The 17190-nt window shown below is 43.4% G+C and overlaps 2 protein-coding genes across 8 annotated transcripts in view; one reads left to right on the top strand and one right to left on the bottom strand.

The window, feature by feature from the left end:
• Nucleotides 1-17190, top strand: part of LOC114844204 (uncharacterized) — a 62848-nt gene that overhangs the window by 29591 nt on the left and 16067 nt on the right. The gene's annotated exons all lie outside the window — the stretch shown is intronic.
• The window catches only part of LOC114844196 (NACHT, LRR and PYD domains-containing protein 12-like), a 45923-nt gene that overhangs the window by 27293 nt on the left and 1440 nt on the right, over nt 1-17190 (bottom strand). For 6 of the 7 annotated variants that reach the window (XM_055503364.1, XM_055503362.1, XM_055503382.1 and 3 more), the window contains exons 3-6: nt 16899-16976; nt 14766-16650; nt 13058-13231; nt 83-256 (exon numbers count right to left, since the gene is read on the bottom strand). In XM_055503364.1, coding sequence (XP_055359339.1) covers nt 83-256; nt 13058-13231; nt 14766-16650; nt 16899-16976 — 2311 coding nt within the window. The remainder of the gene's footprint in view (nt 1-82; nt 257-13057; nt 13232-14765; nt 16651-16898; nt 16977-17190) is intronic. The other variant, XM_055503380.1, reaches the window with a different exon arrangement.

The raw sequence follows: 17190 nt of genomic DNA, 5'->3' as shown, positions 1-17190 counted from the left end.
AACAATCATCTGAAGAAAACTGTCCATAACTTTAACACATTTAAATATTAAGCTCACACAGAACTGAAACACGGAGTCTGACCTCAGAGTCTCCAGTCGACAATCACGACTTTCCAGAAAACCACACAGCTGCTTCACTCCTGAATCCTGCAGCTTGTTGTCACCCAAGTCCAGTTGTGTCAGATGTGACGGGTTGGACTTTAGAGCTGAGACCAGAGAATCACAGCTGTTCTTTGACAAATTGCAAGTCATCAATCTGAATAAGAGTAAAGAATAAAAGATGTGGATCAAAGCATTAATAATGAGTCAGACTTGTCCTGATTACTGAATCTTAGTCTAAAATGAGCAGGGCAACTTTGCGCCCGTTGATTCCAGCACTTTTTCTTGTCTTCAGGTTTTCACCCCCAAACCAACAGACAGAGTAAACGCAAAAATAAAGACATTGAGACCATGCTGCGCTGTATGGCATCTTCTCAGCCTTCCTTGTGGGTGTGCCAGCTTCCAATACTCTCACTTTTTTGTTCTGGGGTATTTGCCATTCAAAGCAGCATATGGTGTAGAAATCCAGGAGATCTGGATCGTAAACCAGGAAAGTGAAGTAATAAAAAGAAAACCTCTTCATTTGGACACAAGTTCTGGTTCAGATGCACCAGAACTTTCAACTTCCATGAAACTGATGTCATTGTATTCTGTAAAGAAAATGCTATTATTTTATATTAGATTGGTTTCTGTGTGATGTTAAATGCCTGATCTACAGATTTGCCAGGAAATTCCTCAAGAACAACAAAGGGACTTCAACTTATCACCATGCTTTCTTTTGTGTGAATGTATGAAGTTGAAATAAAGATACTCACCTTCTTTATTTCTTTTAATCTGTGCAACATTAACATTAACAGTAACAGTACACATGGTATGTCCCCCAGCTAAATCATCCATTCACACACACACTCACACCTACGGGCAATGGAGAGAGTCCAATCAACCTAATGCACGTCCTTGGACTGTGGGAGGAAGCCAGAGAACCCAGGGAGAACCCACACAAACACGGGGAGAACATGCAAACTCCACACAGAAAGGCACCAGGGCCGAACCCAGAACCTTCTTGCTGTGAGGCGACAGTGCTACCCACCGCACCACCGTGCCGCCCCAGCTAAATCATGTATTCTCATTATTGTATTGCATTTTAAGTGTTAGTAATGTCTAGATTAAGCCATTTATAATTTGATTGTGCTTGCGTTTATTATTTGTGTATGTTTTAGTGTTTACTTGGTGTTACATACATGTAGGGACAAGACCAGTCATCATGAATAACATTTCATTTGTTAGAGCGTTGTAAGGGACCACATATAAAACCTTAATAATCTACGCATTTAATATTGCTGTTTAATCATTCTGACTTCTCTGCTTCTTTGAGTGCCAAAGTGATCGTTACATGTTTATTGTGTTATGGTGTGATGGAACTTTGAGCTTGATAAAAAGAGGAAAGCTTAGTTATCCCCGATTTATGAGCAATCGAAATCCAATAGTTTGATTCCTGATCTGAGGAGGTGGAACTCTTCACCACTGGTTGAACTCATTTCTCCGCCCTGCAGTGACCACTGCCCCAGGGGTATTTAAACCAGTGACACCCTAGGCGAATGGGATTTCCCTCTATCTTCAAACTTCTTTCACCTTTTCTTTTTGCGTCGCATTACTTTTCTTTAATTTTCCTTTGTTCTTAAATTTTGTAAACCTAAGTTAAATTTAGAAACACGAACGAACAACGAATTTTGTAACGTTAGAAAGTCATCAAGAAATTGAAACTATAACCAACAGTCCTTAATTGATTCACTATTTTTGATCGAACTAATTTAATTAGATTCCAGCCCGTTTCCTTTTGGGCTGGTTTAGTAGCGCTGACGCTTTGAAACACCTGGGAAAGTCCAGCCTGGCTGACTGTTACTTTGCTGACCCCGAGCCGTCATCATCACCGCGGGCGACGATTCCTGGCCCAGAGGCTGTGGCACCTGGACCAGAGAGGGCACGCCTGCTCAACCAGACAGGTGTCGTGCCAAAAAGTGACTGTGCCAGAAATTGATTTCCGCATGCGGGAGCGCGCACCGCCTCGTTAGGGCGTTTAGCTCGGTTTGTGTAGGACTGCAGCTGCTTATTTCTGTTTCAAACGACCATAACTTGTAAATATTATCCGCTACACGTTTTCTAGTGAACGTAGTGACGCCACAATTTTAGATTTTGTGTAAACGACGGAAATAATCATCTTAATTCTCTCAGTCTCGATCGTGACTGTTTAACTCTATGTATGACATGACGCTAGGACTCAGATCTACAACCCAATATTGCTGCAACATGTTTAATATACCAAAGACCAGTAGAACCAGTAGCATGCTGTTTTCATGTTGCCACAAAGTGATTATTAGAGGCAAAGCTTTTGATCAGAAGCTTAATTCCGCCTTATTTTCAATACACTGAGCTCTGCTTTGTTATATTTACAGATGTAATACAGATCCAGTCCATCTGATCGTTGTCTGTTCATGCCTAAGACCAGTAGAACCAGCAGCATGCTAAGGCCAATATCTCTTTACTGAAAGTTTCTTACTCCCATATTTTAAATTCATGGAGCTCTGCTGGATTATAATAATAGATTTATTGAGCGTTCAGTGCATCTTATCACTTTCTACACCTGTCTGAGACCACCAATATCTTATCCCAAGAAGCTTATTTCTGCTTCATTTTAAGTCAGTGGAGCTCTGACTCTCTCAGACCATTGCCAATCAACTTTTGGCAATGTGAAGACAGCATCTTACTAGCATCTTACTAGTTGTACTGGCCTCAGACAGGTACAGACAGAGGTCAAGTTAACTTAAATCTGTTAATATTAAGAAGGACAGCTCCGCTGACTTAAAATGAGGCAGAAATAAGCTTCTTGTGATAAAATATTGGCATGAATCACTTTTTGGCAACGTGAAACAAGCATTTTACTGGTTGTACTAGTCTCTGACAAGTACAGACAGTGGTCAAGTGAGCTGGATATTCATTAAACCTGTCATTTTAACTTAATTAAGTGAAAATTAGGAAAAAATAGGCTTCTCATTAAAAGATATTGGCATAAATCACTTTTTGGCAACGTGGAAACAGCATTTTACTGGTTGTACTGGTCTGAGAGAGGTACAGACAGGAGTCAAGTGAACTGGATGTTTATTAGATCTTTTAATATAACCAAGAAGAGTTTGATGGGGTTAAAATAAGGAAGAAATCGGCTTCTTATCAAAAGATATTGGCATGAATCACTTTTTGACAATGTGGAAAGAGCTTCTTACTGGTTGTACTGGTCTCAGAGAGGTACAAACAGTGGTCCAGTGAACTTGATGTTTATTAAATCTGTTAATATAACCAAGAAGAGATTGCTGAAGTTACAATGAAGAAGAAATAGGCTTTTTATCAAAAGATATTGGCATAAATCATTTTTTTGGCAACGTGCAAACAGCATTTTACTGGTTCTACTGGTCTGAGAGAGGTACAGACAGGAGTCAAGTGAACTGGATGTTCATTATATGTTTTCTGTGATTGTGTTCACATCTGTTTATTCGTACTAATCTGTAACAATACTCACAGGTACTTTAGTGAGTAATTTATTTTATATATTATATAATATTTTCCACGTATTTTAAAACACTATATATTATGTATATATTATCGATTGTCATGCCCGTCCCTGCCTTTGTTTCCTTTAATGGTGTTTCCTCCCTTGACTCTCGCCACACCTCCTCCCTGATCTAAATCCTTCTGCCACCTGCAATCTGGACTGATTGACTCATTTCACTCACCTATGCCTTCCACTGGATGGACGGCGTCCCTCCCACATTGCACAAAGCTTCTCTACTCTCTAGAAACATGGCCATGTTGCTTAGTCTCCCTACACTGTGACAACTCAGAGTGGAGCTCAGGACGCCTCTCTGCATGTTCTCTACAGCCGCCACCCCCTCTTAGTCTTAGTTATTGCATAGAGACTGTGTGTGCTCCCCGACCACCTAAACTATACTACTATACTATATAAGTCACAAACAAATCAAAGAGGAGTGACTTACCAGAATTTAATAAACATCAAAACAGTTCCTCTTACAGAACAAAGTGACAGTAAGTTAATGTCGTGGTTTATTAAATATTAGATCTCTCGTGTCTAAATCCCTGTTATTAAATGACTTGATAAGTGACCATCACATAGATCTGTTCAGTCTCACTAAAACCTGGTTGGATGAATATGTTAGTTTAAACTAGTCGACTCCGATGAGTCACATCAACTATCATGTTCCAACAAGTACAGGTTGAGGTGAAGGAGTAGCAGCAATTTATAAATCAGATTTCTTAATTACTCCTAAACCTAATTATAGTTATAACTCATTTGAGAGCCTCACTCTGAGCCTTTCTCACCCAGACTCTAAAACTCAGAAGCCAGTTTTGTTTTGTATTGTTTACCCTCCTCCTGCTCCATATTCAGAATTCTTAACTGAATTCTCTGATATCTTATCTGACTTAGTTCTTAGCACACATAAAGTCATTGTAGTGGGAGACTTTAACATTCATACAGATGTTGACATTAACTGTCTCAGCACTGCTTTTAACTCATTAATAGACACTATTGGTTTTATGCAGCATGTAAATGAACCAAATCATTTTAACCATACCCTCGATCTTGTCTTGACATATGGGGTTGAAATTGAGAATTTAATAGTTCTTCCCCCAAACCCTCTGTTAGCTGACCTTTTCTTATTAACTTTTGAATTAACCATAATTGACCTTGCAGCAGCTGGAAATAAAATAAAATAAAATAAAATAAAATAAAATAAAATAAAATAAAATAAAATAAAATAAAATAAAATAAAATAAAATAAAATAAAATAAAATAGAATAGAATAGAATAGAATAGAATAGAATAGAATAGAATAGAATAGAATAGAATTTTGTAACCTCTCGGAAATTCCACTCGTGTAGGAAATGATCAAGTTCTTTACATGGTCCCAGGTCTTAGGCTGTCCTTTACCTAGACTTTGATGCTGACTTTAGATGTCTTACTTTTTCTTGGCTTTATAAGTGTGGTAGTATAAGATTAAGTATAAGAGTGTCTCCTCTGTGGTTCAGAGTCCTGATGACCCCAAGTTAATGCTGCAGTGGGTGATGAGAATCAATTTGTATTTTTATACGTCATCCCCTTTGATGACTGCACAATCCAAAAGGTCTAATCTGATGTTTCTGGTGTCTTCTCTGGTGAGTCTGAAGTTGCTGTCCACTGTGTTCATGTGGCTTGTAAAAGTCTGTACCTCTGTCTGTCTGTGTGTGTGTGGAGGGGGCATCTTCCTTTGTGTGCTATGCTAGCAGTATGTTGATGGTTTCCTCGCTTTACGCTTTACATATAAGTTACAATATAAACATAAAGACAGACAGTAGATAGAGTGTTATGTTTTGAGTAATTATATTTGTGTGTGTGTGTTATATATTAGACAATTAGGTAATTGCGCAGGCTGTTTTTTTTTTTGAAAGACACTTTTGCTGTTTTGACGTGGACCATCACCTGCTGGGTTGACTCGGCTGGTAAGGACATACTGAAGGGTTCAATAACATACATACAAATATACATATATACATATACATATATATATATATATATATATATATATAGATATATATATATCTATCTATATATCTATATCTATATATATATATTACTATATACTATATATATATTATATATTATATATATATACGGGGCCTATATATAGTATATATATATATATATATATATATATATCATATATATATCTTATATATATACTATTACTACTATCTCTCTATATATATATATATATATGTATATGTATATATGTATATTGTATGTATGTTATTGAACCCTTCAGTATGTCCTTACCAGCCGAGTCAACCCAGCAGGTGATGGTCCACGTCAAAACAGCAAAAGTGTCTTTCAAAAAAAAAAACAGCCTGCGCAATTACCTAATTGTCTAATATATAACACACACACACAAATATAATTACTCAAAACATAACACTCTATCTACTGTCTGTCTTTATGTTTATATTGTAACTTATATGTTACAATATAATATATATATATATATATATATATATATATATATATATATATATATATATATATATATCGGGGCTATATATATATATATATATATATACATATAACCCCCCGCATGCAAGTCCTGTGACTTTACCGATTGAGCTATCCAGCGAGCTATATATATAGCTGATTGACCGATTGAGCTATCCAGCGAGCTATATATATAGCTCGCTGGATAGCTCAATCGGTAAAGTCACAGGACTTGCATGCGGGGGGTTCCCGGTTCGAATCCCCGTTAGGGCGAATAGGCATCCAGTGTGGGTCCTTGGGCAAGACCCTTCAAGCTACCGCCTACCTCATATCATGAGAGACAATGAACCACATGAGATACCGGCTCAGACGTACAAGGTCTAACAAGGTCTGCGTCAGGTGTTGGGGAACCAGAGCACCTTGGCAAGGGGGAGCCAGGACGCCAGGTCAGAGGGGAGGTTTCACCATCTCCCCAACCGGAAATTGGGTACGAAGCCCCAATAAGCACAGATACGCTGAGCGAGGCAGCGACTGACCTGAAAGATAAGATCATGGCAACCCCGAACCCCACTACAACGGCTAAGAAGTACCATCAGAAAGTCTCATGGAAGATGTGAATGCAGCATTGAGAGCGATCCCTACCACAACAATCACAGAAACCAATGAGCTGATATACGCTTCAGCATCAGTGATCCTAGAGATGCTTGGCTATAAGAGCAACCATGGGAAACAATACCCACCATGGAAACGAAGGTTGGAGGCAAAAATCAAGGCAGCTCGGAGGGAAGTGAGCCAAATGACAGAGGCCCAGAGAGGTGCAATGAAAAGACCAATGCCTAGGGAGGTACAGCCAGATGACCATACCTGAAACACTCGAAACTGCCAAGCAAAGGCTACAAGCCTTGGCCAGCCGCCTAAAGAGATACACCAGAGATAACGAAGCCAGACGAATAAACCGGCTGTTCGCAACACAACCTGCGAAAGTGTACTCTCAATGGCAGGGTAATAACAACAGAGCAGACCCACCAAGGCTGGAAACTGAACAGTACTGGAAGGGTATATGGGAAAGGGAGGCATCACACAACAGTGATGCACAGTGGCTGGTGGATCTGAGGGAAGACCACAGCAACCTCCCTGAACAGAATCCAGTGACTATCACAGTGGCAGACATCCAACATAGAGTCTCAGGTATGAAAAACTGGACAGCACCTGGCCCTGACATGATCCACGCCTACTGGCTAAAGAAGCTCACTGCAATCCATGAGCGCCTGGCAGCACAAATGAACCAGCTGCTAAGGGATGGGACTCACCCTGAATGGCTAACCGAAGGGCGAACGATCCTGATAATGAAGGATCCCTCAAAGGGCACAGTCCCATCCAACTACCGGCCAATAACCTGTCTCTCCACAACATGGAAGCTCATGTCAGGCATCATCGCAGCTAAGATAAGTGGGCACATGAGTCAATACATGAGCGAAGCACAGAAGGGCATTGGTAAGGATACCAGAGGAGCCAAACACCAACTCCTGGTTGACAGAACAGTCGCCCAAGACTGCAGAATGCGACACACCAACCTGTGCACAGCCTGGATCGACTACAAGAAAGCCTATGACTCAATGCCACACACATGGATCACTGAATGCTTGGAGCTGTACAACATCAACAGAACTCTAAGGGCCTTCATTGCAAACTCGATGAGGTTGTGGAGAACCACCCTTGAAGCCAATGGGAAGCCACTTGCCCAAGTATCCATCAAATGTGGCATATACCAAGGAGATGCACTGTCCCCACTGCTGTTCTGCATAGGTCTGAACCCCCTCAGCCAAATAATAAACAAGACTGGCTATGGATACCGACTCCGGAACGGGGCCACCATAAGTCACCTCCTCTACATGGATGACATCAAGCTGTACGCCAAGAGTGAGCGAGACATCGACTCGCTGATCCACACCACCAGGATCTACAGCTCGGACATCGGGATGTCATTCGGGCTCGAGAAATGTGGGAGGATGGTGACAAAGAGAGGCAAGGTAATCCACACAGAAGGGGTCTCACTCCCAGAAGGAACAATAGCAGACATTCAGGACAATTACAAGTACCTTGGAATACCACAGGCAAACGGCAACCTTGAACAGGCAACAAGGAATGCGGCAACAGCCAAATACCTCCAACGAGTAAGGCAAGTCCTAAGAAGCCAGCTCAATGGCAAGAACAAATCCTGGGCAATAAACAGCTACGCTCTGCCAGTGATCAGATACCCTGCAGGAATAATAAGGTGGCCAAAGGAAGAGATACAGACCACAGATGTTAAGACACGAAAGCTCCTCACCATGCATGGAGGGTTCCACCCCAAATCCAGCACCCTGAGACTGTACGCTAGCCGCAAGGAAGGAGGCCGAGGACTAGTGAGCGTGAGAGCCACTATCCAGGATGAAACATCCAAGATCCATAAGTACATCAAGGATAAGGCCCCGACAGATTACGTGCTGAGTGGATGTCTCAGGCAGTGGAGAACAGAGGATGAGATGCTGGAAGAGGGACCATCATGGGAGGACAAGCCCTTGCACGGGATGTACCACCGGAACATAACTGAAGTGGCTGATCTCAACAAATCCTACCAATGGCTTGAAAGGGCTGGGCTGAAGGACAGCACAGAGGCACTCATCCTGGCTGCACAGGAGCAGGCCCTGAGCACCAGAGCCATAGAGGCCCAGATCTACCACACCAGACAAGACCCAAGGTGTAGACTGTGCAAAGAGGCCCCAGAGACGGTCCAGCACATAACTGCAGGGTGTAAGATGCTGGCAGGCAAAGCATACATGGAACGCCATAACCAAGTGGCTGGCATAGTATACAGGAACATCTGCGCGGAGTATGGACTGGAAACCCCAAGGTCAAAGTGGGAAACACCTCCCAAGGTGGTAGAGAACGAGCGAGCCAAGATCCTGTGGGACTTCCAGATCCAGACTGACAGAATGGTAATGGCAAACCAACCAGACATTGTGGTGGTGGATAAAGAGCAGAGGAAAGCCGTAGTGGTGGATGTGGCAATACCAAGCGATGGCAACATCAGGAAAAAGGAACATGAGAAACTAGAGAAATACCAAGGGCTCAGAGAAGAACTGGAGAAGGCTTGGAAGGTGAAGGCCACAGTGGTGCCTGTGGTGATCGGAGCACTAGGGGCTGTGACCCCCAAACTGGAGGAGTGGCTACGACAGATCCCTGGAAAAACATCCGAAATCTCAGTCCAGAAAAGTGCAGTCCTAGGAACAGCAAAGATACTGCGCAGAACCCTCAAGCTCCCTGGCCTCTGGTAGAGGACCCGAGCTTGGAAAGTGGATGAGACCACCCGCGGAGGGTGAGAATAGAGTGTGTGTGTGTGTGTGTGTATATATATATATATGTCATTGAACCCTTCAGTACAACTACAACGGCTAAGTGAAGTACCATCAGAAAGTCTCATGGAAGATGTGAATGCAGCACTGAGAGCGAGTGTTTCTAGAGGTGCTTGGCTATAAGAGCAACCATCATGGAAACGAAGGTTGGAGGCAAAAATCAAGGCAGCTCGGAGGGAAGTGTGCCAAATGACAGAGGCCCAGAGAGGTGCAATGAAAAGACCGATGCCCAAGAGGTACAGCCAGATGCCCATACCTGAAGCACTCGAAACTGCCAAGCAAAGGCTACAAGCCTTGGCCAGCCGCCTAAAGAGATACACAAGAGATAACGAAGCCAGACGAATAAACCGGCTGTTCGCAACACAACCTGTGAAAGTGTACTCTCAATGGCAGGGTAATAACAACAGAGCATACCCACCAAGGCTGGAAACTGAACAGTACTGGAAAGGGATATGGTAGAGGGAGGCGTCACACAACAGTGATGCACAGTGGCTGGTGGACATGAGGGAAGACCACAGCAACATCCCTGAACAGAATCCAATGACTATCACAGTGGCAGACATCCAACAAAGAGTCTCAGGTATGAAAAACTGGACAGTGTCAGGTTCTGGCTCTGTTATCAGGTTTATTTTGAAGGCACCTTGTTTTTCTGTCATATCATCATGTTTTGGGTTCCAGTTTCCACTTCCTGTCTTTATTTTGGTAGTCTCCCGGTTTCTGTTTTCGGTTCCAGCTTTACTTCCGGTCCCCATTAGTCACACCTGCTCCGTATCAAGTAATCACTTCTTATATTTAACCACCACCTGTTTCCTCAGTTCCCCGCCAGATCGTCTTATGTATGCCAGACATCCCTTCCAGCATTTAGTTACCCTGTTCGCGCGTTTTTGATTCTGCTCTGTTTTTGACTCCGGATTCTCGCCTGCTCCCTGATCTGTACCGTTGCCTGGATAGCTCTGGTATACCGAACCTGACCGCCCGACTACGAGACAGCCTACTCCCTTACGGTACTGTAACCTGTGATTTTCTGTTACCGTATCTCTGCCTGTCCCTGGACTTGAATCAGCCTGCTCCACCGGTACTGAAGCCCAACGAACTCCTGTGTATGACCCGGACTTTCTGTGATACCGAATACTGGATTAAACTGTTTAACTCTCTACCATCTGCCTACGGTTCTCTGTGCTGTGCATGTGGGTCCTTTATCTGCCGTTCCGTGACAGACAGCACCCGGCCCTGACATGATCCACGCCTACTGGCTAAGGAAGCTCACTGCAATCCATGAGCGCCTGGCAGCACAAATGAACCAGCTACTAAGGGATGGGAGTCACCCTGAATGGCTAACCGAAGGGCGAACGATCCTGATAATGAAGGATCCCTCAAAGGGTACAGTCCCATCCAACTACCGGCCAATAACCTGTCTCTCCACAACATGGAATCTCATGTCAGGCATCATCTCAGCTAAGATAAGTGGGCACATGGGTCAATACATGAGCAAAGCACAGAAGGGCATTGGTAAGGACACCAGAGGAGCCAAACACCAACTCCTGGTTGACAGAACAGTCGCCCAAGACTGCAGAGTGCGACACACCAACCTGTGCACAGCCTGGATAGACTACAAGAAAGCCTATAACTCAATGCCACACACATGGATCACTGAATGCTTGGAGCTGTACAACATCAATAGAACTCTAAGGGCCTTCATTGCAAACTCGATGAGGTTGTGGAGAACCACCCTCGAAGCCAATGGGAAGCCACTTGCCCAAGTATCCATCAAATGTGGCATATACCAAGGAGATGCACTGTCCCCACTGCTGTTCTGCATAGGTCTGAACCCCCTCAGCCAAATAATAAACAACATTGGCTATGGATACCGACTCCGGAACGGGGCCACCATAATTCACCTCCTCTACATGGATGACATCAAGCTGTACGCCAAGAGTGAGCGAGACATCGACTCGCTGATCCACACCACCAGGATCTACAGCTTGGAAATCGGAATGTCATTCAGGCTCGAGAAATGTGGGGGATGGTGACAAAGAGAGCCAAGGTAATCCACACATAAAGGGTCTCACTGAGACTGTACGCTAGCCGCAGTGGAGAACAGAGGATGAGATGCTGGAAGAGGGACCATCATGGGAGGACCAGCCCTTGCACGGGATGTACCACCGGAACATAACTGAAGTGGCTGATCTCAACAAATCCTACCAATGGCTTGAAAGGGCTGGGCTGAAGGACAGCACAGAGGCACTCATCCTGGCTGCACAGGAGCAGGCCCTGAGCACCAGAGCCATAGAGGCCCAGATCTACCACACCAGACAAGACCCAAGGTGTAGACTGTGCAAAGAGGCCCCTGAGACAGTCCAGCACATAACTGCAGGGTGTAAGATGCTGGCAGGGAAAGCATACATGGAACGCCATAACCAAGTGGCTGGCATAGTATACAGGAACATCTGCGCAGACTATGGACTGGAAACCCCAAGGTCAAAGTGGGAAACTCCTCCCAAGGTGGTAGAGAACGAGCGAGCCAAGATCCTGTGGGACCTCCAGATCCAGACAGAAAGAAAGGTAATGGCGAACATACCAGACATTGTGGTGGTGGATAAAGAGCAGAGGAAAGCTGTAGTGGAGGATGTGTCAATACCAAGCGATGGCAACATCAGGAAAAAGGAACATGAGAAACTAGAAAAATACCAAGGGCTCAGAGAAGAACTGGAGAAGGCTTGGAAGGTGAAGGCCACAGTGGTGCCTGTGGTGATCGGAGCACTGGGGGCAGTGACCCCCAAACTGGAGGAGTGGCTACAACAGATCCCTGGAAAAACATCCGAAATCTCAGTCCAGAAAAGTGCATTCCTAGGAACAGCAAGGATACTGGGCAGAACCCTCAAGCTCCCTGGCGTCTGGTAGAGGACCCGAGCTTGGAAAGTGGATGTGACCACCCGCGGAGGGTGAGAATAGAGTGGTATATATATATAGTCGGTAAAGTCACAGGACTTGCATGCGGGGGGTTCCTGGGGGTTCCTGGTTCGAATCCCCGTTAGGGCGAATAAGCATCCAGTGATCTACAGCTCAGACATCGGCATGTCATTCGGGCTCGAGAAATGTGGGAGGATGGTGACAAAGAGAGGCAAGACTGAGATGTCGGATATTAATGTTTCTGCACTAATATCAAATCTGCTACAAAATGAAATTGATGTAATTTTGATTGAATATTGATACGTTGTCATCAAAACAAATAATAAATATTCCTGCAGCTAGACTCGACACTAGAAACTTACAGCCTTGGTATCAACAGTGTCACACTCTAACCAACTTCACCAACTGACTTGGGTATGAGGCACTATGATATGAGATATGAGTACTATTACTAAACTGCAGGGCCCAACCTCACATGTTTTCAAAGGGCCGACAACTGCTACCAGAGTCGCAACAAACTCCTTCAAATTTCTGGAGGTTTCTGAAACAAGTCTCTTCTCATTCTAGATTCAAGTGTGAGATGTTTGAACTGATGAACTGAAAACTGCTGCTGGAGATAAGGAGCCGGAAAATCACTGACCTCAGGGCCTCTAGTCGACAGTGAGGATTCTCCAGCCCAGCAGACAGAACCTTCATTGATGAGTCCTGCAGCTTGTTGTCACTGAGGTCAAGTTGTGTCAGATGTGACGGGTTGGACTTCAGAGCTGAGGCCACAACTTCACAGTGAGTCTCTGTGAGTCCACAGCCAGAAAATCTGTGATGACAAAAAATTTGAACTTCATAAAATGTGAACTATCTTTATAAATGTTGATGCTGAAGCAGATGGACATGAGCATCTGTAGCTAAGTTGGTCAACAGTCAGTATATGTCAAGTTCTGTTAGTTCCACTAGATTCCAGAGATTAGCCTTTTCAGCCCCGGGGCTGTTTTTCTCAGGGTTTTCTGAAAAATGGCATAGCTACATTCAAACGATTTTATCTCTGCAACTACAAAGCCTATTTAACTGCAAATATTGTCATAATGTAGTGGACACTTGTGAGATGTGATATGAGGTGTAAAATGTGTGTTAGTTTTACTGATGCGATGTTAATAAATAATAATAAAGTAAAATGTTTCAGTTCTGAGAAATGCACTTTTAGGATAAATATCTCAGTAAATAGTAAATGAAATCATAGCACAATCAGTGAACATCAACTCAGCAAAAACTTGGTTTCGACCAAGTTATAATGATTTTTTTGCAAACAGTCAGATGAAGTTTGCTAGTGTCAATATTATGTTCTTTTTCACTACTATCCATCTAAACAGCAATAAAAGTGATAAATATATCCAAATACCAGTTTCTTATACCAATGAAAGTCTTCATTTGTCTCGAAATCTGTCGCTGTACAGGCCACTGGGGGGGCAGGTGTCTGTGCAGCCATATCTGGCCCCCCCAATAAATCACTTCAGACCAGCTCTGTGGGATTGCTAGAGAGTAACAGAGTGAGTATCCTCCCAGAAGGTAGAAATAAGGATGGGATCAGTTCACCAGTAATATGGACTTTGTGTAACAATAAAAGAATGTGTACATTGTTTATTTAGCTAGCGATTAGCTATAGCATATCATTTTTTGGCTCATAACTCACAACATGTAATAGCTAGCATTCATTTGAGCCATTGTGCATGTGTGTTGCATAAAGTATCACAGCAGTAGACCCATAAATGGGTCTTAAACTAGTCCAGGTTGTGCTATAATGCTAACTACATGCTAACGGTTTATTGTATCACATCTTCGTCTATGTTTGATGTACATGAAGAACACTTATATAGTGTTGTAGTCCTCACTCTACTGTTTAATTTAATGTTAAGCATGTTTATAATCATATATTCAGCCATTTAAACCACTGGGCCCAAAATAGCGCCTAATGTGGTTTATAAAAACCAATCAACCTTTTGGGATCTTGGCATCACACCACCCTGGTGTAGGCTCTAATCTCCCCAGCTGGTTTTTGGTTTGTTGATGTGCACAATCAACATTCGTATTTTGATTTGCTTTACCCATTATTTATTTATTTTCCTTTATTTTATAATAAATCACGCAAAAGACAACTCTCCCATCTGCCTCTTTATGGAAAATTTCCACCACAATCTGATCCTCAACAAAAACATTGTCTAGGAACCAGTAGATGATGTTTTTTACTCTGTGAATTTTTGATTCTGTGTGTGAAGTGTTTCTCTTTAACACTTCACACTTTAACCAATCTTTGTGTTGCTGTAGAATATTAATGATCACATTAACACTGGACTTACTGAGCCTTTCTGCAGTTCCTCACAGCTGGGATCAGTCTCAGGCGTCCGTTATCTGATGTGTTGAACTGGTTCAGGTCCAACTCATCCAGAACCTCCTCTGACATCTGCAGCATGTAGGCCAGAGCTGAGCACTGGATCTCAGAGAGTTCCTTCTCTGATCTGTTCCCTGACTTCAGGAACTCTTGGATCTGCTGATGGACTGAGTCGTCGTTTATCTCCATCAGACAGTGGAAGATGTTGATGCTTCTGTCTGGAGAGTTATTATAACTGTTCATCTCCTTCAGGTTGTTGATGATTTTCTGGATGGTTTCTGGACTGTTCTCTGTGTGACCCAGCAAACCTTCTAAGATTCTCTGGTTTGTCTCCAAACAGAGGCCATAAAGAAAGCGAACACACAGGTCCAGGTGGCCAGTTAGACTTTGGAGGGATTTCTCCATTACTCTACCCAAGACAACATCCAGAGATGAGTAATGTTCATGTGACACATCATCATCATCATCATCAACCGAGGAAGATTCCCAGTCTTTGACCAGAAACTCTTCCAGTTCCTCCATCCTCCCGTTGGTGTAACAGAGCATCATATTAACGGCAGCCAGAAACTCCTGAACGCTCAGATGAACAAAGCTGAACATCTTGTATTTCGCTTTCCTCCCTCGCTCCTGTTTAAAGATCTCTGTGAACACTCCTGAACGCACTGAGACTCCACTGACATCTATGCCGCTCTCTTTCAAATCTTTTTCATAGAATATCAAGTTTCCCTTTTCCAGCTGTGCAAAAGCCAGTTTAGCCAATGACTTAATGTAGTTGCTGCTCTCTTCTGGTTCGTATTTCTCTTTAGTCTGATCCATCTGAAACCCCAGGAACTCTGCGTACATCTCTGTCAGGGTCTTGGGCAGCTCTCCTCCCTCTCTGGTTTCCAGCAGATCCTCCAGAACCGTAGCAGTGATCCAGCAGAAGACTGGGATGTGGCACATGATGTGGAGGCTTCGTGCCGTCTTGATGTGGGACATGATTCTGTTGCTCTGCTCCTCATCTGTGAATCTCTTCCTGAAGTACTCCTCCTTCTGTGGGTCAGTGAAACCTCTGACCTCCGTCACCACATCAACAAAGTCTCGATGAATCTGATTGGCTGCTGCAGGTCGTGTGGTGATCCAGATGCGAGCAGAGCGTAGTAGTCTTCCTCTGATGAGGTTTGTCAGTAGCTCATCCACTGAGGTGGACTCTGTGACGTCACGTTGACCCGTCTCCTTTTTACTGGTGCTACAGTCCAGTTGGAGGCGACTCTCGTCCAGTCCATCAAACACAAACAAAAGTTTGAACCTGCTCTTGTCATAGTTGCTGTTTCCTGATAACTGTAGTTTTGTAAAGATGTAATTCAGAGCCTCCAGGCTGATGGACAGAGTTTCTGGGATACATTCATGAATGAGCTCTGACAAAGTAAATTTCTGTCCCTTTAGTGTATTCAGCTGACGGAAGGTGAGGGGGAAAATAAGATCAACGTCTTGATTGGACCTTTGTTCGGCCCAGTCTAACACAAACTTGTGCACAAGGACTGTTTTTCCAATCCCAGCAATTCCATTGGTCAAAACTGTTCTGATGGGTCTGTATTTACCAGGGGGATGTTTGAACAGGTCACGAGGCTTCACAGGCTTGTCATCTGATTTTTGCTTCTGTTGCGTTATCTCAATCTGTTGGACCTCATGCTGTGTGTTGATGTGTGAATCCGGTCCAGCTGTGATGTACAGCTCTGTGTAGATGTCATCCAGACGTTGGTTGTCTTCTGACCAGCCTGGTTTCACACACAAAAACTCATTTTGGTGGTTTGATTGAAGCATCTCCTGGTAATATGTGATAGGCCGTGGCTCTGGTACTGGAACCATCACAACTGGGTCCAACAAGATACAAAGAAGACAAAGTGTGAGGCGTTAACAAATGTCTGGTTCACTGATTTAAGTCTTTGTGTTAATGAACATAATGAAACAGCCTGAAACACTAGAACTAGTGAGAAAAACTTTGCTGGTTCTGGTCTAATCTTCTTCTACTTGGGTCAAACGTGAGCAAATGTTTGACCCAGGAACTCATTTACTGCTTCACATGCTTGGATTTGGTTTTCAGAGTAAGCAGCAGCTTCACCTTCAGTCTGAGGAAGAGGAGCCTGAGAGGAGGAAGGTGGTTTGGTCTCTGACGTCTTCCCAGCATCACTGACATCCACTGACAGAGACACAGATTCAGTCTGTTAGTTCCTGCTTTTAAAGATCATTACATTCTACATCCAGCTACAAACTAGAAACTGGAACAAAGTCACTTTAGTTGAATCTGTGTTAAACACCAATATCTGATCTGCTGCTACACCACAAACGTTGGTGCTGCTGTTCCCAGGTCAGTGTGAGCTTACATTCATCAGTCAAACTGTTTCTTTAAGGTC

The sequence above is a fragment of the Betta splendens genome, chromosome 2, assembly GCF_900634795.4.
Source record: "Betta splendens chromosome 2, fBetSpl5.4, whole genome shotgun sequence".
In the NCBI taxonomy this organism is placed as follows: Eukaryota; Metazoa; Chordata; class Actinopteri; order Anabantiformes; family Osphronemidae; genus Betta; species Betta splendens.
The sequence above is the reverse complement of the archived record's forward strand: the minus strand, read 5'-3'. Positions and strand labels throughout refer to the sequence as shown.